Raw genomic sequence first — 26,913 nt, forward strand, 5'->3', positions numbered from 1 at the left:
TATCAGTGAGTACCTAATTAACTGACCTCGACCAGTCTTGCCTCAGCTCATTAAGGATGAAATGTCAGTGTTTCAGCCGCGTTTTGAGGCCTTTCCAAGATGCCCATGATTCACATATGTCAGTGTCAGGGATTTTCAGTGCGGGCCCTCACAGTGGGCATCCCAGTCACGGACACCAGGCCCTGCCACTTGGAAACGTGCGAGGAGACGCCGAGGGGCCGAGAGGGCTTTCTTACAACCCTAAAGTACAAGAAGGGAAAATGTGGTTTTATTCAGGCGCGGGAATGAAATGAATTCGATAATGGAGACCTAAAGGCCCACGTGGGGGAGGGGAAAGAAGCGCGAGAAGAAAGGGAAACATGCCTTTTTCTCCGGTGACGCGCGGTCACGAGGCGTTCTCCCGACGTGGGCGCCGACCATTGGCGGAAGCCTAGCTGACGTCCTTGCAGCCGCCCGGGCGCGAACGGCGGCAAGGGCGGTGCCGCACTGGAAGTTAGCGAGGCGCGCGCGCTCCCGGGGCCTGCCACGCCCCCGTCCTCTGCCCACCAACCCGCTCTTCCAGTCCCTCTTCGCGCCCAGCTGGCCACGCCCCTTCCCAACTCGCTCCTCCCCCATTAGGCCGGCGGCGCGCGAAAAGCGCGTCACGTGACGGCTGGCCCCGCCTCTTCCTCTCGGTCCCATATTGAACTCGAGTTGGAAGAGGCGAGTCCGGTCTCAAAATGGAGGTAAAACCGCCGCCCGGTCGCCCCCAGCCCGACTCCGGCCGTCGCCGCCGCCGCCGGGGGGAGGAGGTATTAGGGGGAGAGCGGGGGGTTGCTGGGTAGTGGCCGGCAAGGGGGGCCGGGCTCGGTGGGAGTGGGGAGGCCGGGTGGACTGGGTCGGCCCTCCCGCGCTCTGCGTTGAGACGGGCGGCGGGAGGGGGAGGGGAGCGGGCCTCGGAGGCCTCCTTGGGGCTTCTCGCCAGCCTTGCCGTCTCCTTGGGCTGCACAAGTGGTCCCTCGGAGGCGCGGTGTGGCTGGGGAGACCTCGGGAGGGGAGCTGGCCCGCCGGCCGCGCGGCCTCCCATTCGAGGCCGAGGGCGGCATGGCGGGCCTCGGCGGGAGCGGTTGGGAGGAGGCGGTGGGGGAGGGGAGGGGACGAGCAGGCACATCCGGGCGAGCGAGCAGGCGGGCGGCGGCCACATTGACATTGATCCGCTGCCGCGTTACGAAATGGCGCATTGGCACGCAATGGCCGCCGCCTGGCTCCGCCGCCGGGAGAGAGAGCGTGGGATTGGAAGGAAGAGGGAGGAGGCGGCCCAGCAGAGAATGCCGCAAACGGCCTCGAAGCTTGGGGCCTAGTGCTTTCAGTGATGTTCTTTTAACGCGTTTCCAGGCCTTACAGACCGCTAAGGAGAATTTTCCGGCCCGTTCTTTTCCTCGCAGCACTCGGTTGAAAATAATTTTTTTTTAAAGTTTGCTGTTTTAAACTACTTCTTGATCTGCCGTTTTTGCTAAAGTTCTTAGAATTATACGTAGCTTCGTTCCGTGTGGGTGAAGTACCCCATCTCATAATTAGAGTGTGGATGTAAAATGGGAAGTTGAAATTTTTTCACCTTCGTTTTTCCTATTCTGATGGGTCGGCTCAGGTTGTACTTTCTTGTAATTTTGTTTCAAAGGACTGCAACCAGTGTCGAATTTTTCATTTGGGATAATTTCATGTGGGTTATTGTTTCTTTCTCTGAACTTTGTGTATTGTTAATTAGATGCATTTAACCGGGACTTAAAAAGACGAGACTAAGTGAATAAATGCTTTAGGCTATTAATCATTTAACATTTTTTCGTGGCATGTGACAGTCTCTTCATATTAAATGCCTTAACGTCTCTACTTTTAGAAGACACAGGAAGATCTTAGAATGTAAATGTGAGTGCCTCTATTTAAGGACTTTGGATGAAAGTTATCTTAATGTATATAAGTATTAAGTGGTAGTTATGTGATTTGTTAAAGAACTAGTTAAATTGTAAAACAGTTCAGGCCATATCTTAATTTTTTTTTAATCTCAATTTCTTTTTTACTGTGTTCCTTTCTTGTCAGACAGTATATCTAATGTAAGTCCAAACTGCCCTTTTTGTGACCCAGTAAAATGTTTGTTTTGACATTTTTGGCATGTGGTACAAACGCAAATAGAAAATTTGTACGTGGCGGGTTTTTTCCATAGTTTTTTTGGGGGGAAATGCTGATTTAGCGTTTTATTGAGAAACACTTTTCACCTTTTTATTTGCTGATAGTGGTGAATTTCTCCACTCTTAAGTTGTAGTTCGAAGTCTTGTGGTTTATAATTATATGCTTTTGGGGGTGTAGACTCAGGAGGGAAGACGAGAGAAGAAATGCCATAGATGAAACACTGCATTTACAACACTTCTGGTTTCTTAGAAACTGGTTTCTCAGTAGCCACTTCTAAAATAATCTGTCCCCAGACACTTATAGTTGTAGCTCAGAATTTTGGGACTTTTGATTCTGGAATTCTCTTGGACTTCAATTTAGTTTTTAAGTGATGTTGGCATTTCAAAGTCTGGTTATAGGTTTTTTTGGTCCCTTTAATCAGTTGGTGTGTGTGATCCTACTCTAGTTTTTAACTGGAGAAAGTGTTAACGGTACAGGAATTTGATGTTAAAGTTTATTTGTAGGAGATTAAAAGGTTTGTGCATCTTTGCATTTACCTACTAAACGAAATAATTGAAATATATTGGTTTGTTTCCTCAGGGCCATGATCCAAAGGAACCAGAACAGTTGAGAAAACTGTTTATCGGTGGTCTGAGCTTTGAAACTGTCCGGTCTCAAAATGGAGGTAAAACCGCGGCCCGGTCGCCCCCAGCCCGACTCCGGCCGTCGCCGCCGCCGCCGCCGCCGGGGGGAGGAGGGCCATGATCCAAAGGAACCAGAACAGTTGAGAAAACTGTTTATTGGTGGTCTGAGCTTTGAAACTACAGATGATAGCTTAAGAGAACATTTTGAGAAATGGGGCACACTTACAGATTGTGTGGTAAGTTATTAAGGGAACAAAAGGTTCTTGAAAGAGGGCAGAGGACCTGTGGAGGTGTGTTTCAGTGCTTTAAAATTTTTGTTTTGTAGGTGATGAGAGACCCCCAAACAAAACGTTCCAGGGGCTTTGGTTTTGTGACTTACTCTTGTGTTGAAGAGGTGGATGCAGCAATGTGTGCTCGACCACACAAGGTTGATGGGCGTGTAGTGGAACCAAAGAGAGCTGTTTCTAGAGAGGTATTTTAATAATACCATGTTGTGTGACGTGTGAAATTGTTGCAAAATTTTTGAGGGTTTTTTTTTTAACTTACATATTTTTTATTTGTAGGATTCTGTAAAGCCGGGTGCCCATCTAACAGTGAAGAAAATTTTTGTTGGTGGTATTAAAGAAGATACAGAAGAATATAATTTGAGAGACTACTTTGAAAAGTATGGCAAGATTGAAACCATAGAAGTTATGGAAGACAGGCAGAGTGGAAAAAAGAGAGGATTTGCTTTTGTAACTTTCGATGATCATGATACAGTTGATAAAATTGTTGGTAAGTAGCAGTTTCTCAGAATTTGAATAAGAAAGCAGAAATGGCTTCTTTGCTCTCTACTAAACTTGCTAAATTGCTTATAACTTTTGTATTGTGCACAATAATAGCATATAAAATGTATGGTTTAGTTTTCATGAAGTGACTATACCTGTGTAACCAGCATCTGGATCAAGAAATAAATGTTACTAACATCCCAGAACGCTCCCTCATCACCACTCAAAGTCACTACCTTTTTGATGATGTTTTAATAAGTTATATAGTGATAAAGGATATCATTTATGTGTGCTTTTCCAAACATCAAATAACTTTTGTTTGTTTGTTTGATTAAACAAAATTTAGTTCAGAAATACCACACTATTAATGGGCATAATTGTGAAGTGAAAAAGGCTCTTTCTAAACAAGATTGTAACTTTTGATGATCATGATACAGTTGATAAAATTGTTGTTCAGAAATACCACACTATTAATGGGCATAATTGTGAAGTGAAAAAGGCTCTTTCTAAACAAGAAATGCAATCTGCTGGATCACAGAGAGGTGAGTAGTACCATATATACATACAAAATAGAGATGAGTGATGTTTGTAAGGTTCTTAAAGAACTTTCTTTCCTGTGTTAAAGGTCGTGGAGGTGGATCTGGCAACTTTATGGGTCGTGGAGGAAACTTTGGAGGTGGTGGAGGTAATTTTGGCCGTGGTGGAAACTTTGGTGGAAGAGGTAGGACAGTTACCTTATTTCTAAGAACATGTCTACCTAAGTGTTATTGGTAAATTGAATATATTCATTTAATTCACACTTTGCTTTTTTTCAGGAGGCTATGGTGGTGGAGGTGGTGGCAGCAGAGGTAGTTATGGAGGAGGTGATGGTGGATATAATGGATTTGGAGGCGACGGTAAGTTTTTTAATGTTTGTTATTTTGATTTTGTTTCTTTATTAAGAATGAAAGTGTTTGTTTATATTTTCCTAATTTAAAACTTGTGTGGCTTGACCATTGAAGTATGCTTTTAAACTAATACCATAGAAAACTAGACCTTAAAGTCCTAAAGATTTAACATTACCTAGTTCTTTTTGGCTGATAAGATTTATTGTACTAGCAGTTGAGGTGGAATTATTGGTCTCAGAGGAGACTGTTCACTATTTTCTTTGGTGAGATTTAAAAAAATTGAGACAATTTTTTAATGTCAAAAGATTTAAACATTCATCTTAATTGTTCCTAGCCCAGATTCTTGCTGTTCTATTAGCCAGGTATTACCAGGCTTTAGAGTGTTAAATCAATTCATTGACCTGTTTTCTGGGGGCTTAAAAGTACGATAAACTAGCATTCAATAACTTGATCCTCTGTACATTTATATTTTTGTCTGACAACCCAATTTGTTGTTCTAGGTGGTAACTATGGCGGTGGTCCTGGTTACAGTAGTAGAGGAGGCTATGGTGGTGGTGGACCAGGATATGGAAACCAAGGTGGTGGATATGGTGGCGGTGGTGGAGGATATGATGGTTACAATGAAGGAGGAAATTTTGGAGGTGGTAGACTTTCACTTGTTTTGAATATTCAGTAGTTTTTATAGTTTCTTACAGGTGTTTAAAAACATGTTAAAACAGCATTTGGTCAAATTTGATGTTTTATAATAGAAAATACTCAAATGGTGGGAAATTAAACTGTTCTTGTTTTGCTGGCAGTTTAGTAAATTGGCAAAGTGTATTCAACTCTTACTTTTGTATTGAAATGGACATTTATCAGTAATATTTGTTGCCTGAATTTTAGTTAACTCTAGGTATTTTTAAGCTGGACAGATGGGAACTGTAAATTGAATATGCAGACATGTTGAAATGAATCGGGTGTCATTTGGAGACCAGGTGACAAAAATACTTTGAGTCTTAATATGTCAGGTGTGCTGTAGACTCTTAAGCAGGTCTGCATCATCATTCTACGATGCTATAAAGAACTTCGTTATGTATCAACAACAGGTTTTTCTTAACAGTCAATTTGAAATGCTTTTTTGTCATTGATTTAAAAATTACACAGTATCAGAATTAGGGTGGATCAAACAGTTTTGATGCTCTTTAGTGGTATGAAGGAGAGAATGTGCTAGGGTGTAGCATCTAATATAAACAAAATACGGTAGCTGTCTAAATACATAGTCTTTTGAGCCATCTTTCACTCTTTGTTTTTCCTCTCCTGCCTATGTCTGAGGCCTGCTAGTGGGCCTCAGTAGTGAAAAGAGTTTGGAAGCTCTGTAAAATCTCTTTTCAAAGTGTTGTGTGTAAGTGTCAGAGCACATGCTGCCACTATTGTCAAAAGATGAGTACATATATTTAAAAAGGAAAATAATTGTGTAGGTCAGCCACAAATAAAACCTTTGTAATTTCAGGTAACTATGGTGGTGGTGGGAGCTATAATGATTTTGGAAATTATAGTGGACAACAGCAATCAAATTATGGACCCATGAAGGGGGGCAGTTTTGGTGGAAGAAGCTCGGGAAGTCCTTATGGTGGTAAATAATTTCTTTTTCCTATCAAAAATTTTCATAGCCTTTTAAATTAAAAACTCATGTGTTTCTTTAAAATCTTTGTATGTTTCCAGGTGGTTATGGATCTGGTGGTGGAAGTGGTGGATATGGTAGCAGAAGGTTCTAAAATCTCAGAAGAAAAGGGTAGGTATCTTTAAATTTTTATCATGATGATAAAGAATATGTGGAACTGTTCACTGAGTGTAATAATTTTTTTATCCTGTATTATTCAACAGGCTACAGTTCTTAGCAGGAGAGAGAGCGAGGAGTTGTCAGGAAAGCTGCAGGTTACTTTGAGACAGTCGTCCCAAATGCATTAGAGGAACTGTAAAAATCTGCCACAGAAGGAACGATGATCCATAGTCAGAAAAGTTACTGCAGCTTAAACAGGAAACCCTTCTTGTTCAGGACTGTCATAGCCACAGTTTGCAAAAAGTGCAGCTATTGATTAATGCAATGTAGTGTCAATTAGATGTACATTCCTGAGGTCTTTTATCTGTTGTAGCTTTGTCTTTTTCTTTTTCTTTTCATTACATCAGGTATATTGCCCTGTAAATTGTGGTAGTGGTACCAGGAATAAAAAATTAAGGAATTTTTAACTTTGCAATATTTGTGTAGTTCAGTTTTTCTACATTTTAGTACAGAAACTTTAACAAAATGCAGTTTTGAAGGTGTTTCCTTGTGAGTTAACAAGTAAAGAAGATCATTGTTAATTACTATTTTGTATGAATTTTGCTAAAGTTAACTGTAAAGAAACACCTGCTGACTTGCAGTTTAAGGGGATCTATTCTCCCCATTTCCAAACCATGAAATGAATGGGCTCTGACATGTGGAGAGAATAGATATTTGTATGTTTGCAATGTGTGTTTTAGATAATAGAATTGGGTATTTAAATTAGCATATTTGTGGATTTAATAGCATTAAGATTTACTTCAAATGAAAAATCTCAAAATTCCTATTTGGTTTTTGTGCATTTTCTTTCAAAATGTAATCATATGATTTTAGTGTATTAGCTTTGCTGAGAGTCCTAGCTGTGTTTAGAACATCTCCATTCTACATTCACCTTGGTCACATGTGAACTGCTGCCATAGTTTTATTTGGGTGTAAAGAATGTCTCCTGCCCTCTGTTTAAATTCTGGAAAGGGATAGTGAATGTTTTCCGTTTCCTCCTACCTTAAGAAACATTCTTAAAATCTTCAAAATACAGGACCACTAAGCCTGCTCTATCTGAGCGAATTAGTGGCTACATTTTTTTTCCTTTTTAAAGCACAAGAGGCCCATAAATTTTCAGTTATTTTCCTTGGTTGAATATATATTTTTTTGATACAAGCTCTCAGAGCAAGAGAATAAAAATCATGCATTGTTGAACCCTTAACTGGCTGGCATGCTTTCCTGTTTGTACCTCCTGCATTTTACTGGATGAAACCAAGGATAGTCTAGATATAATCATCCCAAGTGATTACTGCAGTAGAAGTGTAGCACAGTTGCTTAGTACAAACAAGCTTTTCACTTCCTCAAGACCTGAATTCAAATTTGGGTAGTCAAGAGTTTGTACTCACTAAAAATCCCAAAGAACACACTGTTACTTCCATGTGTATGCTTGAACCTAAATCATGTTGGTATGAGTTTACAATTTGTTTGGAAGACCCTGGTTGAGAGGAGTCTTAGATATAACAAGGTCATATATATATATATATAAACCAATGTCTACTGTTTCGCGCCAGCTAGTGCTTAAAATTTCATTCGAGCCCTAAGTATGTGCCCTGCTGTTATTATTTCTTCGGTAGTTGAACGTTAAATTTGAGATTCTTATTTTTGTTTTAAGAAGTACTAAGCAAAACAAGCAATAAAAGGGGGGATGGGGCGTGCTAGTGTTTGAATATGCTCTCGTTGCTCTAATTCTGTGCCTCTGTGCATTAATATTTGGATGCATGCAATGCCAGCATGGAAATCGGTCTTCACAGACACTGCAGTTTTCCAGAAAACACTCACAAACCAATAAATGTAACAGACAACATTCCATTTGTTAATGGACATATGTGAATAAGCAGTGTAGAAAATAGGCTAATTATTAGAAAATGGTTAAGTCTTTAACAACTTCAAGTGTTGGTTATATAAATGGACACTGTCAATGTTCATAACTTAAACCTGGGTACCTGGTCAAAATAATGCTTGGGGAACATTTTATTAAAATTAAGCTAAATTGTCTCAATTTCTTTTATTCATATAATAAAGGTTGAAGGAATGGGGGAGATTAACATTTCCTGTTTCTATGTTTGTGAAATTGTTTGACACAACCTTGACAGTATCCTTTAATGGCATATGAGGTTAATTTGTACTGTTAACAAACTTTCTATGTTCTGGAAGTAGTTTAATAGTGAAAATATTGTTAGTAAGTTGATGTTTGCAACCTATAAGCAGGTGAAATCTGTGTATGTGACCTGTTTATAAGTTGTATTAGCTTAGTTCTTGTGAACAGTGTGGAAAAGTTAAGCCATGAGGAGAGCGATTTAACCAGCTTTAAAGGACCTAAGATGTGCTTTTTAAGCACAGTGTGGATCAAAGACTCACTAAGACAGGACTTCAGCAGCCTTTTGAGTATGGACAAGTCAGCATAAATAAAGAATGACAAGGCAGCAGCAAGAGCTTCAACTACAGAGAAGTGAAGGCATAAGATACTATGGTGATAGTGAGCAACTTTCCAAAAGCTAGTTAAATCTGCTTATTACAACTGAAATATCGAAGAAAGTCTAGCAGGAAGGAGCTCTTCGCCTTTTGGAACACCAATGAGAGATAGTTGGCCACAGTCACTAGGTCTAGCATTTAGACCTGCAAGGAAGGGCAATAAGCATTAGGTAAGGCTTGAATTTGAATTTTTTCACTAATTAAAGAGTAATTTTTTGTAAAGCAAGGTAAGAGTAATTTTTTTGATTTGCAGGTTGAATGAGAACCCTACTTGCCTAAATGAGGAATGTCTTTCCTACCATCTTAAATACGAAGGTTTCTGGCTGGGTAAGGTTTGTAGCTTACACTAAAGCCTGATGACACCATTTGTTTCCCTATAAATTTATATTACATATTTTAAAATACTAGATACATTGGCAAAATTGTTCAGCTGAAAAGTTTATCTTGGAATCACATCGAACACATTTTAAACAGTTTTAAAATTTTCCCTGCAGTAACCGTGAGTGTTCATCTTGAGTCAGATATATACAATTCATTGTTGGTGTCTTTAGGATAAAGTCAATTTTTGACGAGAGGAACCAGGTTTTTTTTAAAGAATTTTTGTAAAAATGACTTGTAATAGAAGCATTACGCTTCCAATCCTCATTCTAGAGAAAAGGAAATTTTGGAATGAAATTTCAAAACTCAGATCATACAGATATAAAAATGGTCTTCGTTCAAGTGGCCTCATACATAAGTTCTCTCGCATACGACTTCAGGGAATTATTTGGACTAATAGGATAAACTTTGGTTCTTTTTTAGGTTTCTTTGTGTTTAATCTGTTAATCAGAGGCAGTGGGGGCCTAATTCCACTAAAGCTCCTTTTTAAGACAACCTTTCCCAAAGAATAGTTAAAATATTACTCAATTACTACACAAATCAGATGGCTGATTGTTCATAAGGGCTATTATTGCTGCCCCAAAAGGGCTTGTTAAAATTTGAGGTTTGATGTTAATTCACTTTTTAAAAAAAAAAAAACACTTGGGGGGGGGGGGGGGGGGGGGGACAGATGGTTAAAATAAAACTAGTTTCTAAATTATAAGTCAAGTTATTTATATATAGGAGCAGTTAGGTTGCCACAGATTTTCAGAAAATAACTGGTTGGGTCTCTTTCTGTATCTATCTAAATCAGGACTGAATTTCTACACACCACCATAGAATGAAGTGTTGAATAAGGTAAATAGCCTTTTAATGATAATTTTTCTTTACAACATGGTTTTTAATGAAGCAAACTTCTAAGATAGGAAATATTTTTTTTAAAGGCATTGTTCTTTTCCAGTTCATCTCATTTCTTTATGAAATAAAGTGATTTTACTTAAATGTAGTTCCACTGTCATTTCTGAAAAATATGATGCTCTTAAGTCATAACACCAGTAAACGAAGGAAGTTATACAAGGGAGAAATGGTCAAGGCAAACATTAACTCGTTTTGTCAAAGCAACTCATAGGTTACAGCTTCCCACACTACATTTCTTCTGGAAAAGCTCACTTTACACTCATGCCCTAAAGAACAAAAACTCTCTGGTAACAAAGACCATTTGTTAAGGAACTGAACAGTTGAAATACACTTGGTTTTACGAGTTCTAATATGTAAGTCACCATTTGGAACATTTCTAATTAAATGCCAGTATCTCTTGGAATTCCAGTAATTGATGTCGCAAATTTAGTGAGTAAGCATGCTATTGTGCAGGGGTTAATGTAAGGATTGTTAGCCTATATAAATATTCAAGATTACTTTTAAATCTCAATGTTTTACTCTGATTTATAAGACTTAAGAGGTGGTCTGTAATGGATTCAAATGTTTCATTTGTAGTATAATGAAATGTTTACAGAAAGATAACTTTTTCATTAAAATATTTTTAGAAATGTGTGTGTGGTTTTGTCACTTCACAGTGTTCATGTGACTTAAATGCTGTATAGGTGGACATTACATTAAGTAAAAAACAGGAAACTTGGAATGAGCCTTCATATCAGTTGATTTTAAAGGATGTAGATTTTATTCAGTGGAAAACATCACACGAGAAGTAGGTGTAGGGGAAAATCTTAGCTTATTGCCACTTAAGGATTTAATTCTTAAAGGACAGAATACATGAGATACTTGGATGATTGGTGAGGAGTCGGTGAACTTTCTTTGGAGAAAAATTGTGGGTAAGGACAATTTTGTGAACGGTAATTTGGGAGAATGGTGAAAGGGTTCAAAATGTTGGAAGGTACTGCGTGTTTTTTGTTTTTGGAGGTACTTGGTTTCTTAATCTTGAGAAAGGCAGTTGAACATTTTGTGGTGTGAAGGTGGGTCGGGGAAAACTTTAATAAAACTAAGTAGTATTAAACTACCTTTATGCAGTTTAACCGAAGTGATAATGTATGTCAGAGTTTGACAAATTGAGGGAATTCCTTGGCACTCCAGTGGTTAGGATTCCATGCTTCCACTTCAGGGAGCCCCGGTTCAATCCCTAGTTGGGGAACTAAGATATTTTGGGCGCGAGCCTCTCACTGCTGTGGTCTCCCGTTGCGGAGCACAGGCTCCGGACGCACGGGCTCAGCGGCCATGGCTCACGGGCCCAGCTGCTCTGCGGCATGTGGGACCCTCCCGGACCGGGGCACAAACCCATGTCCCCTGCATCGGCAGGCGGACTCAACCACTGCGCCACCAGGGAAGCCCGTGAGGTATGGTTTTGATGTGATTTTTTTAAGTTAGTTTCATACCACACTTATTTGGGTTCCATAGCATTGATAGCTGTTAACATGTGAAATGCTTTGTGAATTGAAGCCATGTGAGGATTTTAGGATTTTGACACATTTTGCTTGTATTCTGTGCAGCTGTGCCTCATAATTCCAGTTTAATGCTTGAGTTGTAAAATAACGTTTACCTTTATTTTCTGAGTGAAAATACATTAAATGAAACTGCAAAATGTTCAGGCAACAAGATAAATTTGGAATCTCCCATGTACTCATTACAAACTAAAATTTTTTTTGAGGATTAGTGTTTTGCAAAAGCAGGATCCTGTTACTACATTAGGGTTAATTAAACTTGTAACTGAATAAAATACAAAGGGTTGGGGGAAGAGTAAGGTAATAAGTAATATATGCCATTTTTGCTTAATATATTTTCAATCAGGTAATGGCAAGGGTGCATTAAACTGCATTCACCTGGTAGAAGTTAAGTGGGCATGGTACTGAAAGCTAGCTAGGAAATAACGGATTTACCTGTACTATTTTATTTCTAAAATTTACTGGTAATAAATGGATAGTGTTATGTATAAGGAAGTAGCTTAATGAGAAATGGTTAAATTTCACTACATCCATGTGTATAGCCATTACAATTAATAAGGGTTTATCGCAAATATGAAGGAATTGTATCAGATATCAACTATCTGAAAATGAGAGTACACGGAATTTTCATTTAAAAAAATATTGTATTAGTCTATTCCACCAACAGAAATGTTGAGTAAACTGCATCAAAAGAACTGATAGGTTATTTGGATTTAATCTCTGTTTTCTACTCAATATCCTAATTTAGTAGGTATCGGAAAAATGCAATCAGGATTTTGTTTGATTCTGAGATCAGATTTTGCCTATCAGGAAAAATTTTAAGTGTAGAATTAACACGGTGGTTTGTGACCTTGATCAGGTTGTTTGGGGTTTCTTTTTTTATGCCGTGCTCCTTTGGCAGTTTGGTGATGGTAGCGGACGTCTTAGAATTTTTTTTTTATATGCGTTAAATATGTTACTTTGAAGGTAGTTAACCAAAAATCAGGTTTGATTTCAGTAATATGTACTCTTAAGTATCAGGTAAGGCTGGTGGTGGGTCTGACTTCTAACTTTGAAGTTGTGATGGTTAAGTGGTATTTTGAGAAGCTTGGCAACAGTAATCTGATATTACCTGCTCTCGGTAAGTGTGAAGGTTAAATGGGATAATGCATTTAAAGAGCTTAAGCTGGCTCTTGGCCCATGGTCCCTAAAGATAGTATTTTTGGTAATAATCATGAGTACTGTTTTAAGAATGTGCTGAAGTGATACCTAAATTTTAAAGGGTGACAAAGTTAATGCCAATGGGAGGTTTTTTCCTCCACATAGGATTTAAGTTCTTGTGGTCTTTTTTTCCAGTTTTCAAAAAGTGTTAAAAAGCTTGAATTGGCCTGATAAATATCTTTAAAGTAAAAATGAGAATATTTTGTATATGTTTTGAGACTTAGAAGAATGGGTATGGAAGTATTATAAGGTACATTTGAGCAGCTACTCCACAGACTTCAGGAAAATCTTGGCAAGAATTTTATATAACAAATGCAGTGTCATGCAGTTAAGATTTCTAATAGGGTGTACCTCAATGTAAAAGGCATAGGTACACATTTTAAAATTAGGAACTGTGTTCAAGTAAGGTTTAACAGTTGGATAGCCATGTTTAATCTGAGGAGTCAGATAAACATTTCATGATCAAGAGGTGAAATCTACTTTAGTCATGGGTCAGGATTTGTTCGATTTTAAAATTTTATTTCTATGTAATGCAGCATGTATAGTACTTCTGAGTAATTTTTAGCCACTGAAAGGTTGTGATCAGTTATCTTCAACTTGCAAAGTTCTGAAGTTTGATTAACGAATGCGTGAGTGAAGGCATCTGCTTTCATGATAGTAGAAATCTGGTCTGCCTAGGTGTTCTTCCCCCTTGTGTGTGGGGGGGAGTAGATAGTAGTAGGTGCAAGTTAACAGACTGTTGCCATCACTCCCACCCATAATTTTGTTTAAGGGCACTTTATTAGAGATTTTTGTCTTCTGAGGTTGGAAAAGTGATGTCTCTTCCAGGGATCTCTAGACCACCACTATGGGAAGGAATTCTTGACCACACAGGACAGACCACAGCAGAATCTCCACATTTGAATGCCTAGATAGTCCTCGAAGTCGTTTTCAACCCTGAACTTTCCAGTCGGCTGAGTCAAATTCTTATTAAACTGGTTTTTTTAGTTTCTTTCACTTGCAACCAAAAGGCATGCTAATAAAAGGCTGAAGAAAATAATCTCATTTATAGAGTGCTTACTGTTAGCTAGGGTCAGTACTTTTTGTGGAGTAGTTTACTGCATACTTATCCCTGCTTTACAGATGAGGAAGCAGCCTGGGTGCTTTGCCTCACTGGAGGTCATTCTTGGAAAATGGTAGCAGCCCAGGCAGTCTGGCTCTAGGGCCTGTGGACCTGTACACTATACTGCTCCTAATGGATTGATAGGACTTTTGGTGAATAACTTGCACATAATGCTTATTTTAAACATGCTGAGCCCTCAGATGACTTCCATTTACCCACTTCAAAACAAAACCAAACAAGACATGAATGAGATATCTGACCAGATGAAGAAAATGATCAGTGCTGTGGATGGTTTCTTGGGTGGCCTGCAGTCTCAAAATTTTGCGGGGCCTTGCTATTGTACCTGCTGTTTACATGTTTAATTACTGGATATGTCCCAAAGTGAACTGGTTTTCCCACCTAAACCTTCTAGCCACAGGCTTAACGATCTCTGGGCAACTCTGTTCTTTCAATTGTTCAAGTCCTTGAGTCTGCCTTCATCCTGCATCCATTCTGTTGGAAAATCCTTTTAGTTCCTCCTTTGAAACAGGCAGAATCCAGTGCCTTCTCACTACTGCTATCACTCTAAACCAAGACACCATACCCCATGTGAATATTTCAGAGCCTCCCCATTGGTCTCCGACCTTTACCCTTTAGACTACTGACACACAAGGCAGAGGAAACTTAACTGATGTTACCCCTACTTAACACCGCCAGTCGTTCTCCACAAGGTAAAAGCAAAGGTTATGAAGGCTTAACAAGGATCCGTGCCATGTGCTTCTCTACTGACCCACCCTTTTTCTCCCCCTCCATGTTCAGCCATATAGTTATTTTCTCAAACAGGCCTCAGAGCCTTCCAACTTCCTGTGTCTGTAACTCTGTTAGTAGGATGGTTCTCCCACACTTCAAATGTATGGCATATACCTTGATAGGAGTAAAAGAACCGGTGTCTTGTCAAAGTATATAGAGCATTTTTTTTAACTGAGATATACTTGCTGCTGAAGAGAAAATCTTTTTGATATACTCTATTTCCCTGTATCTCCAGTACCAATTTATTATTGGTATTATTATTGTCACGAAAGACTGAACTTCAAAGAAATAATTTAACGGTCATAATATTCCTTTATTAGTACCAGCTTTTCAACTAAATTGTCTTTTGCCAGAGCTAAACAATTTAATATAAAAAAATGCCATTTTTTTGTTCATACAGTATTTATTTAAAAAAGTACATAGTGGTTAGTTTTGCAACAATTTGCTTTTAGCCAGATGTTGTATCATATAAATCTATGAAAGTAACAAATGAGATAAGAACAGTATAAATAAGGAGTTTTTGTAGTATTTACATGTATATAGAAACTAGCCCCAATGGTGCTTTAAGAAATTAAGTTTGCAGTTAAAGTGAAACTACTGATTCAGCATACTGATAAACTTATTTTAATGCTTTTTAAAGTTTTATATTTTCTACACTAGTTTTGACTATAATTTTGCATAGAATTACTTATAAAGTATATTTCCACATTTCACATCACAGTAGGAGCTTTTAGTATAACAGTACGACAACAACAAAAAAACCCACTAGCTCAGAAAAGGTCAGATCTGCTCAAATCTAGTTTTTCTTAGTATCTGGCTTCTTACTTTTGGGAACAAGGAATACATTGCCATCTCTCGTTTGCTGCAAGGAGTATTCACTTGGGGAGTAAGGCTTTCCATCTTCATCACGTAGCATGCTGAAGACTTCAAGATACAAGGTGCTGAGTTGTTTTTTCAGTAGATGGAGGCTTTTGTCATTTTCTCCTTTTTCTTTGAGCAATTTTTCTTTTTCATCTTTTAAATGATCTAAGTCTTGCTCCAGTTCCACTATATTTTCCAGTTTTCTTTTTCTGCAATTCTGAGCAGCCACTTTATTCTTACCCCTCCTACGTATATCTCTAATTAATGCAAGTTGAGCCTCGTTGAATTGCTCCTTGGACATCATTTCATTGAAGTCATCAACTGGGAGGTTAATGATTTTTTCTACAGGGAATGGGATATGGAGAGCTTTTGCCCGTAGCTCATCTCTTGTGAGATGAGCCTCCAAGCGGCTTGAATGTTTGTCTTTTGTGAATGGGGTTTTTCGATGACCAGGACTTACAGGCACTTCTTTCTTTGGTGTGTTTTCACACTGGGCATCACACACTGGAGCAGTGTTCCTCCGAGATGATGACAAGGGTTGGACTGTATCCCCAGAAGGCCTTACTGGCTGTGTTTTAGGACCGTTCTGTTTGACACTTCCAGGAGAACTATCTGTCTCTTCCATTTCAGAATCACTGAAGCCAAGCAGTGTGTCTCCATAGATGGTAGATTCCACTGAGTGTTCAGGTGATGCCATGCTGGGACTTGTGTTCAGTGATATGCCAGAGTCAGAATCATTGAATTCTGCTGTTGCACTTTCAGGGTGGTTTTGGTTGAAGGCTTTACAAAGTGATAGATCAGAGATATCAATGGGCCCGTTTAGAAGTTCAGAGAGTGACTGGCTTAAAGTAGAGGAGGGCATGCTGTTGCTGGTACTGGGCTCTGCTATGAAAGCAGAATAAAATTCATCACCAAAATCTGTATTTACTGTGGCATTTGAATTTAATGAGTTCACTGTCAACTGGCTGGATTCTTCTGTGGAGAGGATGCTGCTGAAGGAATCCTCAAAAGCAGTGAGAAAATGTGGACTGCAGTTACCTACTTCTTTTTCCAGTGAGGGGATTGATGAATAGAAATGATAATTGTTGTTAATTTCCGTGATTTTGGTTTCTGGACTTGGAACCATGCTAGTCTCAGCCAGTTTGTCACTTTGAATATTAAGACACTGCGTGGAAAAGAAGTTTATACTATGTTAAGTCAAGGTTAAGCTATTTTTAATAGCTGATAATCTATATCTGATGGTAATCTCTCCCCACCCCCATTCACACCAGGCTCTTCTAGAATTCAGAGGTGATTCCCATTTCCAACAGATACTTATGCCTAAGCATATGTATTATTTTCAGAGTTCCCAGATCAGACTTCAGGTTTATAACCTGATCTGTCCCTCAAGACATCCAGTCCATTTAACTAACAAAAGTTCACTGAAGTGAGCATGGGCAGCTCTCATGACTAATTTAAAAGCACCCTCCAATCCTTCCTATAAGTAGGTGGCATATAAATAATAAATAACTGGAATGACTAATTTAAAGGGACTGAATATAAAATAGTATCTTTGGTATTTATTATATTAGATCGTAGTTACCTGTAATTCTGGAATGGATAATAGCTCCTCCCAAACTTGCTCAATATCCTGCTGCATATCGTCTAAATCAGCAGTGGCTAACTGAAGGACAGCAGTGTCAGGTGACTGAGCCTGATGAGGAGCAATAAAGACTGGGCTGTCGATGTGGCTGGGAATATCAGGAACAAGTGACTGAAACGTAGCTGAAGAAACCTAAAATTGAGAAGGCATTTATCTACATGAATCTGCCACCAGCAGTGGATGGGTACGCTCCAAGGCCATCACAACATCTTAGACTGGAATTGGCTGCAGTTCTATATTTCTCTACTTATAATGGTGACTTACGACTCCTATTTCTATATAATGAAACAAATGTTTTTGTCCTGCCCAGCTGACTCCAAATTTACTAGCTTAATTGCTTTATCCTATGCATTTGAAGGTAAACTTCAAAATGGGTAAGAACAATCTTTAGAATTTAGTTTGTATATATGTATGTAATACGTAGTATAGTGCTTCAGACAATAAACTTATTAAAATTGTTAACCGAACAAGTCTTGGTTTACTACCCAGCTTGCTTTTTACTCACCAAAATTTATTTCTAAGTACCTGTAACAAAAGAGTTAACTTGTTTCCACGGTTATGCTCACCCATCCCTCTGGCTATGCAGGAGTAAACGTTTTTGGTTTTGTATTATGTGGGGGAAGGAGGGGTGTCATTTTCTTGTTTTTTTTCAAATCATGAAGTTACCTATAGGCTAAGGTTTCCTTGATAAAATTTGCTCCTGAAATAGTTTTTTTAATGGAGATACATCAAAGGGACCAATATACTATATGTTAGATATAGTTGTGGAGATTTGCTGTTAACTAAATGTTAATACCTCATTGTCATCTACAAATGGGAATGTCTCTGTCAAAAGCTGCATGCAGTCATCGAAGTACAAATCATCTGGTTTGGGAATGTGGGCTACCTGCATAAAAGGGAAAGACACAGAGGAAGAAAAAAATTGTTCCGTGTTCATAAAATGTTTACAGTCTAGTTAGTCAAACATTTCTCTTGTTTCAGAAGTCAGTTTAGTATAGTAAAGAGCACAGAATCAAACCAGACTATCTAGTTTCAAATCTTGGCCCCCACCCCCCAATTTATTGCCCAGTTTCTGGGCAAGTTATTTAACCTCTTTGGGCTTCAACTGCTCATCTGTAGATAAAGTAGGATAATGGTAATTAACTCATAATTGTTGTGTTGATTAAATCAATGTTTCAAGTACTTTAGTAGAACAGTACCTGTCACAGTACATGAATAATCCCTACTACAACAGTCCTACTACTGTCACTACTGTTGCAGCTGTTTGATCCTTATAATTACATAATGTTTTTATAGCTTACAAAGCTCTTCAATGTAATTTATGTCCTCCTAATCCTTACACTCTGAGGTAAGTCAGTCAGGCACTGAATTTATCAGTAGGCTGAGGTTGGGAAGTTGACTTAATAAGGTCATGAAGTAAAAGGCAAAGCTGGAACTCAAATCCAGATGTTTTACCTTCCCAAGAACTGAGTACCCTGTACCTGGGAGTAGTTGGCAGATCCACTGGTTTCCGAAGGGATGTGTTGTGCTGGCTGAACCGGGAGGAATTCACCTGTCTCTTCATCTAGTTGTAACTGAGCGAAAAAGGCTTTCTCTTGCTCCTTTTGCAGTTGTTCTTGTCTTTCCTTTTCAAGTTTTTTCTGTTTTTCCAGCTCATGCTCCTTCCGTCGTTGACTGAAGTCAAATACTTCTCGACTTACCCCGAGATCTATATCTTGCCTCCAAAGTATGTCAATCAAATCCATGTCCTATGTTTAAAAGAAAAAAGGAAGGAGAGAGTCCATGGTTAAAATAGTTTTAAAATGGCAGATACCACATAATTTACATTATGCCATTGCTGATGGTGGGAGGTAGGGAGATTACAAATAAAATCTGAATGGGAACACAGATCCAATGTTCTGGAAGGGCACAGTTAATTCTATTCAACGTATATTTTTTTTTAATCACAAACAGCTATCCAATGTAATCACTTATTACTTGGATTATTAACAATTTGGGTGATGGTAGAGGTCACTAACAACAAAGTAACAAATGTTGCCCATTAACATTCTTGAATTAAAAGAAATCCCACACTTGTTTAATGGAATAGAGAAATTAGAGCAAGCACTCTAAGCCAATGGCTTATTATGAGAAGTGGAGTTTGGAAAACATGAGTATGTGGAATTCTTCCCTAAACTTGCTTAGCAAGTACCAGTTAACAGGGGAAAAAAAACCCCCCAAGTTAAACTGTCAACCTAGCAGTTGTGAAATATCACCTTTCTTTTGGTCTTTCCTATAGTGTATTATCTTTTCCCCATCATTTCTCGCTACTTCTGTGTCTGTGGTTACTTATTAAAACAGTTTCCTCTTTTTTTTTTTTTTTTAAATTTATTTTGTTTCTTTTTGGCTGAGTTGGGTCTTCGTTGCTGCGCGTGAGCTTTCTCTAGTTGCGGTGAGCGGGGGCTACTCTTCGTTGCGGTGCCCGGGCTTCTCGTTGCGGAGCACGGGCTCTAGGCGCATGGGCTTCAGTAGATGCGGCACACGGGCTCAGTAGTTGTGGCTCATGGGCTTAGTTGCTCTGCGGCATGTGGGATCTTCCTGGACCAGGGATCAAACCCATGTCCCCTGCATTGGCAGGTGGATTCTCAACCACTGCACTACCAGGGAAGCCCCAAAACAGTTTCCTCTTGACTTGAGTTTTAGCTCCTGAGGTATGAACAAATTAGTAAATTCAAGTCCTAGCGAATGGTAATCTTGTGTGGATGAAGCACGAGATTGCCAGAAGAACTGGGAAAAGGGTAGTGCCCACTAGGCTCACTCCTGAGAAATCGTAAATAACCCTCTTAACACAAACCAAAAAAATGTGGCTCTAGGGAAGGATGGAAGGTAATACGTTCTAAGATATGGGGAGAATTGTACAATGAGGGAATGGTTATTCTGATTTATATTACAAGGCTAGGCTTAGGTTACCATGTCCATATTTTCCTAACCACAGAAGTGTCAAAAGCAATTTTTCTGATTTACAACTTTAGTTTTTGTAAAAGTCTGAACAGGTAGGAAATGTAAATAAGTTTCCATTTAACAAATCATCTATGTTGAAAATAATGAGATGGAGGCTAGAAAAATTGACAGAGAAAGGGAATTGGGATCTGAAGGCCCGCAGACACAGTGTGCGCAGACATCAAACTTTGTACGGCGGCTCGGACAACAGCTGGCAGCACTGGGCTGCCCAGTGCATTTACGGCTCTACTACTTTCAGCCTCCAAAGGACAAAAAACAACATGGCTGTTGCTTCACTGAGCAGTCAGGCTATTTCACCCAACAAAGTACAAGCAGACCACCCAGCCTAGAGGCAGCCCAGCTAACTGGATAGTAGAGGCCACCTCTAGCCTTGATTGAAAGTTGGTGTTAGAATCTTAAATGCTATGAAACCCTGCTCATGAGGTTCATTATTCTAGCTTTGAACAATATAATTTTTAGTACAAAGCACACACAGTAGGTATAATTAAAGCAGTATCTGTAGCTCTTCAGAACTGGCTAGGGTATACCTGTTTGTAAGCCAACATCTATTAAGGGCTCTCTATATATGCCAAGCATTGTTCTAAGTACTTCAGATATACACAAACCAACCCTCAAAACCACATAAAGAGAACATGTATCCCTAGTTTACAGATAAGTATATTGAAGCTTAGAAGATTTACTACGAGAAAGTGCCAGAACAGGGATATATACCCAGGCATGAGTACAATATGAGTCAATCTTGGACTCCTGATTTTTAACCACTAGCCCACACTAAAAATATGAAGTCTGATCATTGGACAGTGGTTCCTAAGTGGGGCAGGAAATAAAATCCATTGTTGTATATGTAGACTTTGCCTTGACATATTGGTGGTGGGAAGAAGTGGCCACCACCACTTCAGAAGACTGGATTGAGCAAATGTCACCTGGATTATTTTCCTGGACACAAGCAACAAAATAGAAATCGTAGAGCATTCAGTCATACGTGGCTATCTTCTCGAGGGCTCCCCACTAAAATAAAACGTGAGAATTTCCATTTTAAAAATAATTTGTTTCCACTTTAATAGACATATTTACACAAAGGTCATGTGAAAAGAGAAAGGCCCAAGGTATAGAGAAACCTACTTAAAAATTCTAATTAGGTTGGGCCATATCTTCTGGGGGAATCTAGCTACAGCTGAGTATCCTGTCTGGGCCATTCTCCAAACTGGAGCTAACGACCAAGGTGCTAAGGAGACGTTCAGGGTGTTCACAGCTACTAAATGCTAGCACTGAAAATTAAGAAAATGCATACTCATGCTATCTCAATTGAACTCTAGTTTCTCTATAAAATAAGCAGTACCTGTTGCCACCTCTCTCAAAAACTGACACGGAAAGTGCATTGAGCTCTTCAGAAGGTCAACAATAGAGAAACCCAAATACTTGTCCCTGCACCTGGGGGTCACTCTGCCACATCTGCCCTCACTTCCCCAAACTGCCCTAGGCCTGGGGCTTCTCCTTGTTAAGAGATCCCAGGATAAAAACCAGTACTCAGTTTTGACTTTTTCATAAAAGAACTGAAAGAGCACTGAAGAATTTATGTTGGAAACACCTCACAAATATGACTAGTCCAAAGTACTCCTAGAACCCAGAACTATGGGTGGGAGGAAAATTTCTAATGTAATTTACTCTAAAATTGTCAGTGGCAATCACACCAAGAGTTGATACAACTCTGTTCTTTCCTTTTCCCCCCTTTCCTCCCCATCAGATGAGATGTCTTGAGTGGGTTTAGGTGTTTTAGCTATAAATTTAGTATAATTGTTCCATCCTATCCCTACCATACAGATGTTGGTAGATCAAATGAAATGTGGAAGAAATTTCTCTATAAATGTAAAGTATATGTAAGTGTTGTTATGCATCCCAACAAGAAGTAGGATGGGCCCTACTACTTGCTGTAAGTGAGACCAAGCTCCAGGCCAAAGGATAATGAAGTTACAGATCGAACTGTAGTGGGAGCCTTGAAACAACACTCAGCCATGAAGCTACTTGGTTCCTCCTCAGGGAAGGTCTGAAACTGACCACTAGGCATGTGAATCGTGTGCTGTAAATAAAAGTAAATAACATACACTTTTATGTAAACTTTTATGTACACACGCAACACCCTCTCAATTCCTGACATGACTACCCTTCAACACACAGCTCCAAACCAATTCAGTGTTTTAAAATTTCCCGTAACATAATTAGACAAGGACACCTTGATGGATCCTCATCAACAAACAGGAAAAATAAAACACAAAATGTCATTTGGATCAGCTCCTGAGCACCTGTTCTTGTTATCTGATCTGAAACAATGCTGGACCCTGGGAGATGGAGGGGCTCCTACAGCCAGAGCTGACCGTCTCCACCAGGAATGCCACCAAAAGATGTTTCAAGTGACAACATCTAATTGTTCTTAATGAAGGCTGGGCAGCCTTCAATGAGATAATAGACCAAAACAGGTTTCAAAGTGTTCTCAGAGGTTTTCATTTTTACGTTTATTTTTATATAATGTTTAATCTTGCCATGTGAGGTCTCTGAAAGAAAACATCTGCTTAAAAAAAAAAAAGCTGAGTTTTAACCACTTTGAATTCCTTTAAAACAGATGTTCTGATCAAATTCAGAATGCAGTAACAAGGGGTTGCTTGTCATGGCCTTGATATATCATATACTGTGTTACTCAGATTTTCACATAAGTTTTGGAAGAAAAAACCTGCAGCGATTTGATATTGCATGAAATATTCAAAGCTTTATGTTGAAAATGAGAACAGCAGAAGTTTGTTGACCCACAACTCACTGGTGGGGAGCCCTGCAGGCCCAGGACTGTGTTCTGTGCTGACCTCAAGCAGTGAGCTGTCTTGAAGGAGCCCTGTGACTGGGCACATGACTTACTCCACAAATGACCCATCTCTCTGCAAAATTCCCGAACCATCTACGAGGAAATTGTTGGGGTGGCGCCGATAACAAATAAGAGCATGACAATGGACAGTGTGGAAGGAAAATGCCAGTGGAAGAACTAAACTGCTCTCCCACACTTCAACCTAAGGCACTGAGGAAGCATGGCTGCCCTGCAAGAGGGCAGATTAAAAGGGTCTGGGGAGGGAGAGGAAATGTATGGCATTTCAACAGGTATTTCCTTAAGCTTCCCAAGGGCAACACAGGCACTGGCTGTGAGCCTTCACATGCCATATGGAGCAAATGCCGTCTGCCATACTTGGTGTCTGAATTTTTGTTGTTGTTGTCCTTTTGCAATTCCTGAGTGTATTCCACGTTATGTTGCTAGCTTGGCTTCGACAAAATAAAGACAATTTAATAAGAAACGTAAATGTTTGACAATTCACGTTAAATCACCATCTGGCCCAATGGAAACAGTCATATTGAAAATGTCTCTCTCTATATATATCATTTGCCATCTGGGTAATCTGTTAACGTGTTTTATGGGAAATCTGAAGTTGGACTATTAACTCGTACCACTTTAAAACAAATGTTTTTGTTCCAGGATAAATAGAAGAAAGCCCTTGAACACAGAATCCCATAATAATATGTCTTTTGCAAGCCAATTTTAGTGCTTTGAACAAACAAGCATTTATCATGCTCAGATGATCCCCCAAAATCAGAAAAGATAAAGCAAAGATATCATGATCTCTTCCTAAATTAAAGCAATTCAGTAAACTAAGGCTTTAGAAAAGTATTTGAAATGAAAAATAAAATGGTTTTTATTATATACATTCAAATGTATAACTGAAGCTTGTACCTCCCAACCCCTTTCCCTACCTTCCCTCTCCCATCCTCTGTTTTGTCCAGAGCATGATGGGAAGGTGGTGGGAGGTTTCTTCTAAAAACAAATTTCACCAATAAACTGTTTTTTAAAAAATTGCACAGATAACTAACTTTGTAAATAGACAATGAAAACTGATCCTCACTTCCAATTTTACAGTATGTGTTAAGACAATGTCTCAAGTGATTCCTTTTTTTAAATTTTTATTTATTTTTTTTACATCTTTATTGGGGTATAATTGCTTTATACAGATTCCTTCTTAAAATCATGTATTTCCATTAAAATATATTATATATATATAATAAATCTTCTTTTAAAGTTTATTCTCCTGAGATCAATCTCTCCAACCAAATATTAACTACTGGCATTCAGAGTCTAAATTGCTTTTCTTTCATACATTTCAATCTTTATATTATGCCCAGGTGGTTATATTATTCACCTAAAAGCTAAATCTGTTTTAATATTTTTTGCCATAGAAGCTGCTCAGATATTTTTGGGCAAAACCGGATGGAACATGAATCTCATCCTACCGTCCATTGGAGTCAAAACCAAATTAAGAGCTATAGGAAAGTAAAAACAACTGAAGGCATGCTCGAATTCTGAAGAATTGATTGAACAACAACAAAGATCTCCTTGATTCACAAGGCTCTACTCTGCAGTCACAATCCTCACTCCTAAAGTAAAATGACACCAAGCAGGTGTGTTTTTAAACTACATCTCGCTGATGACTGTTCTATTTCATAAATATTTATCTGCCTATTTACTTCTCTCCTGCTTCATTACAAGAAGATACACAAGACAAGGCCAATTGTTTTCTCAGACTTCTAGAGAAGGCAGATGAGATGACAGGTTATTCTCTATAGTCTGCCCACATTCAGGTACTTTTATTGCTGTAATAATTATGGAGCAGGTGATAAAAAACAAAGATCACCAAAAAACATATTTATATAGAATCACAGAATGTTAGAGATGGAAGGGGACTTACAGCCACCTAGGCCAAGTGTAAATGTCACTGGGTTAATTTGTGTTAACTACAGCTCCATTTTTAAGAATAACTGGCCTAGCAACCAGTTTCTATGTCAGCAGAGACTCCTAATAGGTAATAGTTAGCACTAATCCAAGTTTTCCTTCTAGAGAAAACTTACCAAGGATTATTTTCCTCAATCTTCAATAACTAGCAATTTTTTTGTTTTGCTTTGGTTTTTAATTTATTTTTATTGGAGTATAGTTGCTTTACAATGTTGCGTTAGTTTCTGCTGTACAGCAAAGTCAATCAGCTATAAGTATACATATATCCCCTCCTTTTTGGATTTCCTTCCCATTTAGGTCACCACAGAGCACTGAGTAGAGTTCCCTATGCTATACAGTAGGTTCTCATTAAAATAACTAGCAATTTTTAACAGCATAAAAAATCTCAAACACACATCAAGACATGAATTATTCAACAAGTTAAAACTCTAGGGACTTCCCTGGTGGCGCAGTGGTCAAGAATCCGCCTGCCAATGCAGGGGACACGGGTTTGAGCCCTGGTCCGGGAAGATCCCACATGCTGTGGAGCAATTAAGCCCGCGAGCCACAACTACTGAGCCCACACACCTAGAGCCTGTGCTCTGCAACAAGAGAAGCCACGGCAATGAGAAGCCCGTGCACCAACAACAAAGAGTAGCCCCCGCTCGCCACAACTAGAGAAAGCCCGAGCGCAGTAACGGAGACCCAACGCAGCCAAAAAAATAAATTTAAAACAAACTCTAGATCACAAATTTACTATTCCCTGGATCACAGATGCATCCTTCTACCCTTTTGTCTTTCAGCTAAAAAATGGTCCAGTTTCCTCACAGTCCAGCTTGTTACTGTGTACAGACATTTTCATGGGCTGCTTCCTGTTCACAAACAAGTTTCTCAGCAATGACTCAATCTAAGAAATGTGATCCAGCCAGTTTACTGGAACTCTCACCCATTACGCTTGTCTGTATACTGTAAAGCATGATGCAAAGATAAAAGCAAAACTGGAAAGTGAAGAGACTAGGAACTTGGACTATTTTCTCAAGAGGCACATGTGTTTGGCCAAAAAGAAATCATAAAGGACAGTTAATTTCCAAAATAGCAGGTGAGGCCACTGCTACGAAAAGTGGATGGATCCAACTTTCCCATGGGAAGTTTCATACCTGGATGCTAGCAGAGTTAATTTCTGGTTGTCTGTATTTAAGCAGGATGCTGCTGCTGGGCCCCAATCAAAGGGCTTATTATGCAAGGGTCAGTCACTATGTCAAGAGAATGGCTTAGTTAGATAAGCAAACTTCAGGACACATATTTTCTCATCTCTTCCCCATTTTTGAACAAGCCATGAATGTATTCAGTCCTGGATGCTGTCCTCCACACATGAAAGGAACTTTGTGACTAGGTCTTCCATCACTAGTAGAATGAGTCTACAGGAAAACACACACACCCATCTTACCAATATAACCTTCAGGAGCATTGGCTCTAACTCCCTAACTCACTTTACCTAACATACACTGAAATTAACCTAGCATGGACTAACCAGGTCGTCAGATATCTACCTTGAGCTCAAACAGCCGTTTGCTCGCCCTCCTGCCCCCTCGCCCTCCTGCCCCCTCCTCCTAAAGGGCAGCCCCCATGAGGGAGGGCAGTATCCCAGCACACTGGAACTAATGGGGCTCTTTACTGCCACTTCTGAACTTCCTCAGTGATCCTTCACCCTCTGTGGATCCTGCATTTGTAAACAGAAATTATTTCTTTCAATCTTAAAGCTCCTTTTCATATTTAACTGCCTACAATTAAGCTTTAAAAGCTAAGAATTGGGACAGTCACCCAGGCTTGCTGTTTCTGGCCGGTAGCCAAAGACCTGTGTGCCTGTGCTGGTGGTGGCAGTGATGAATTTTAGATACATATGTATTATATATTGTAATATAGAAAGACTCTAAAACACTTAGATTTTTTTCTTTTTCT

General features: G+C 39.2%; 2 protein-coding genes across 4 annotated transcripts in view; one reads left to right on the plus strand and one right to left on the minus strand.

Annotated features, from left to right (window-relative positions):
- The first annotated feature begins 662 nt into the window (after positions 1-662).
- HNRNPA3 (heterogeneous nuclear ribonucleoprotein A3) lies at positions 663-8,999 on the plus strand. Its single transcript, XM_024122270.3, has 11 exons — positions 663-791; positions 2,900-3,022; positions 3,112-3,258; positions 3,350-3,520; positions 3,963-4,095; positions 4,179-4,274; positions 4,369-4,449; positions 4,941-5,081; positions 5,930-6,052; positions 6,142-6,211; positions 6,304-8,999. The coding sequence occupies exons 1-10, from the start codon at positions 720-722 to the stop codon at positions 6,192-6,194; spliced, it is 1,140 nt and encodes a 379-aa protein (XP_023978038.1). The 5' UTR covers positions 663-719; the 3' UTR covers positions 6,195-6,211; positions 6,304-8,999.
- A 5,953-nt stretch (positions 9,000-14,952) lies between these two features.
- NFE2L2 (NFE2 like bZIP transcription factor 2) overlaps positions 14,953-26,913 on the minus strand; it is a 35,074-nt gene continuing 23,113 nt past the window's right edge. For all 3 annotated transcript variants that reach the window (XM_007105357.2, XM_028479447.2, XM_007105356.4), the window contains exons 2-5: positions 18,638-18,904; positions 17,953-18,042; positions 17,097-17,288; positions 14,953-16,679 (exon numbers count right to left, since the gene is read on the minus strand). In XM_007105357.2, the coding sequence (XP_007105419.1) occupies positions 15,450-16,679; positions 17,097-17,288; positions 17,953-18,042; positions 18,638-18,904 (1,779 nt within the window). In that variant the 3' untranslated portion in view covers positions 14,953-15,449. The remainder of the gene's footprint in view (positions 16,680-17,096; positions 17,289-17,952; positions 18,043-18,637; positions 18,905-26,913) is intronic.

Source organism: Physeter macrocephalus, chromosome 2 (genome assembly GCF_002837175.3).
Source record: "Physeter macrocephalus isolate SW-GA chromosome 2, ASM283717v5, whole genome shotgun sequence".
NCBI classification, from domain to species: Eukaryota; Metazoa; Chordata; class Mammalia; order Artiodactyla; family Physeteridae; genus Physeter; species Physeter macrocephalus.

What these genes read in the sequence shown, in the direction of transcription:
- HNRNPA3 (XM_024122270.3), top strand. Translation starts at nt 720, where the DNA reads ATGGAGGTAAAACCGCCGCCCGGTCGCCCCCAGCCCGACTCCGGCCGT. An exon ending in GCACACTTACAGATTGTGTG is followed by an intron (nt 3,023 to 3,111) that starts GTAAGTTATTAA and finishes TTTGTTTTGTAG; the next exon opens with GTGATGAGAGACCCCCAAAC. An exon ending in AGAGAGCTGTTTCTAGAGAG is followed by an intron (nt 3,259 to 3,349) that starts GTATTTTAATAA and finishes TTTTATTTGTAG; the next exon opens with GATTCTGTAAAGCCGGGTGC.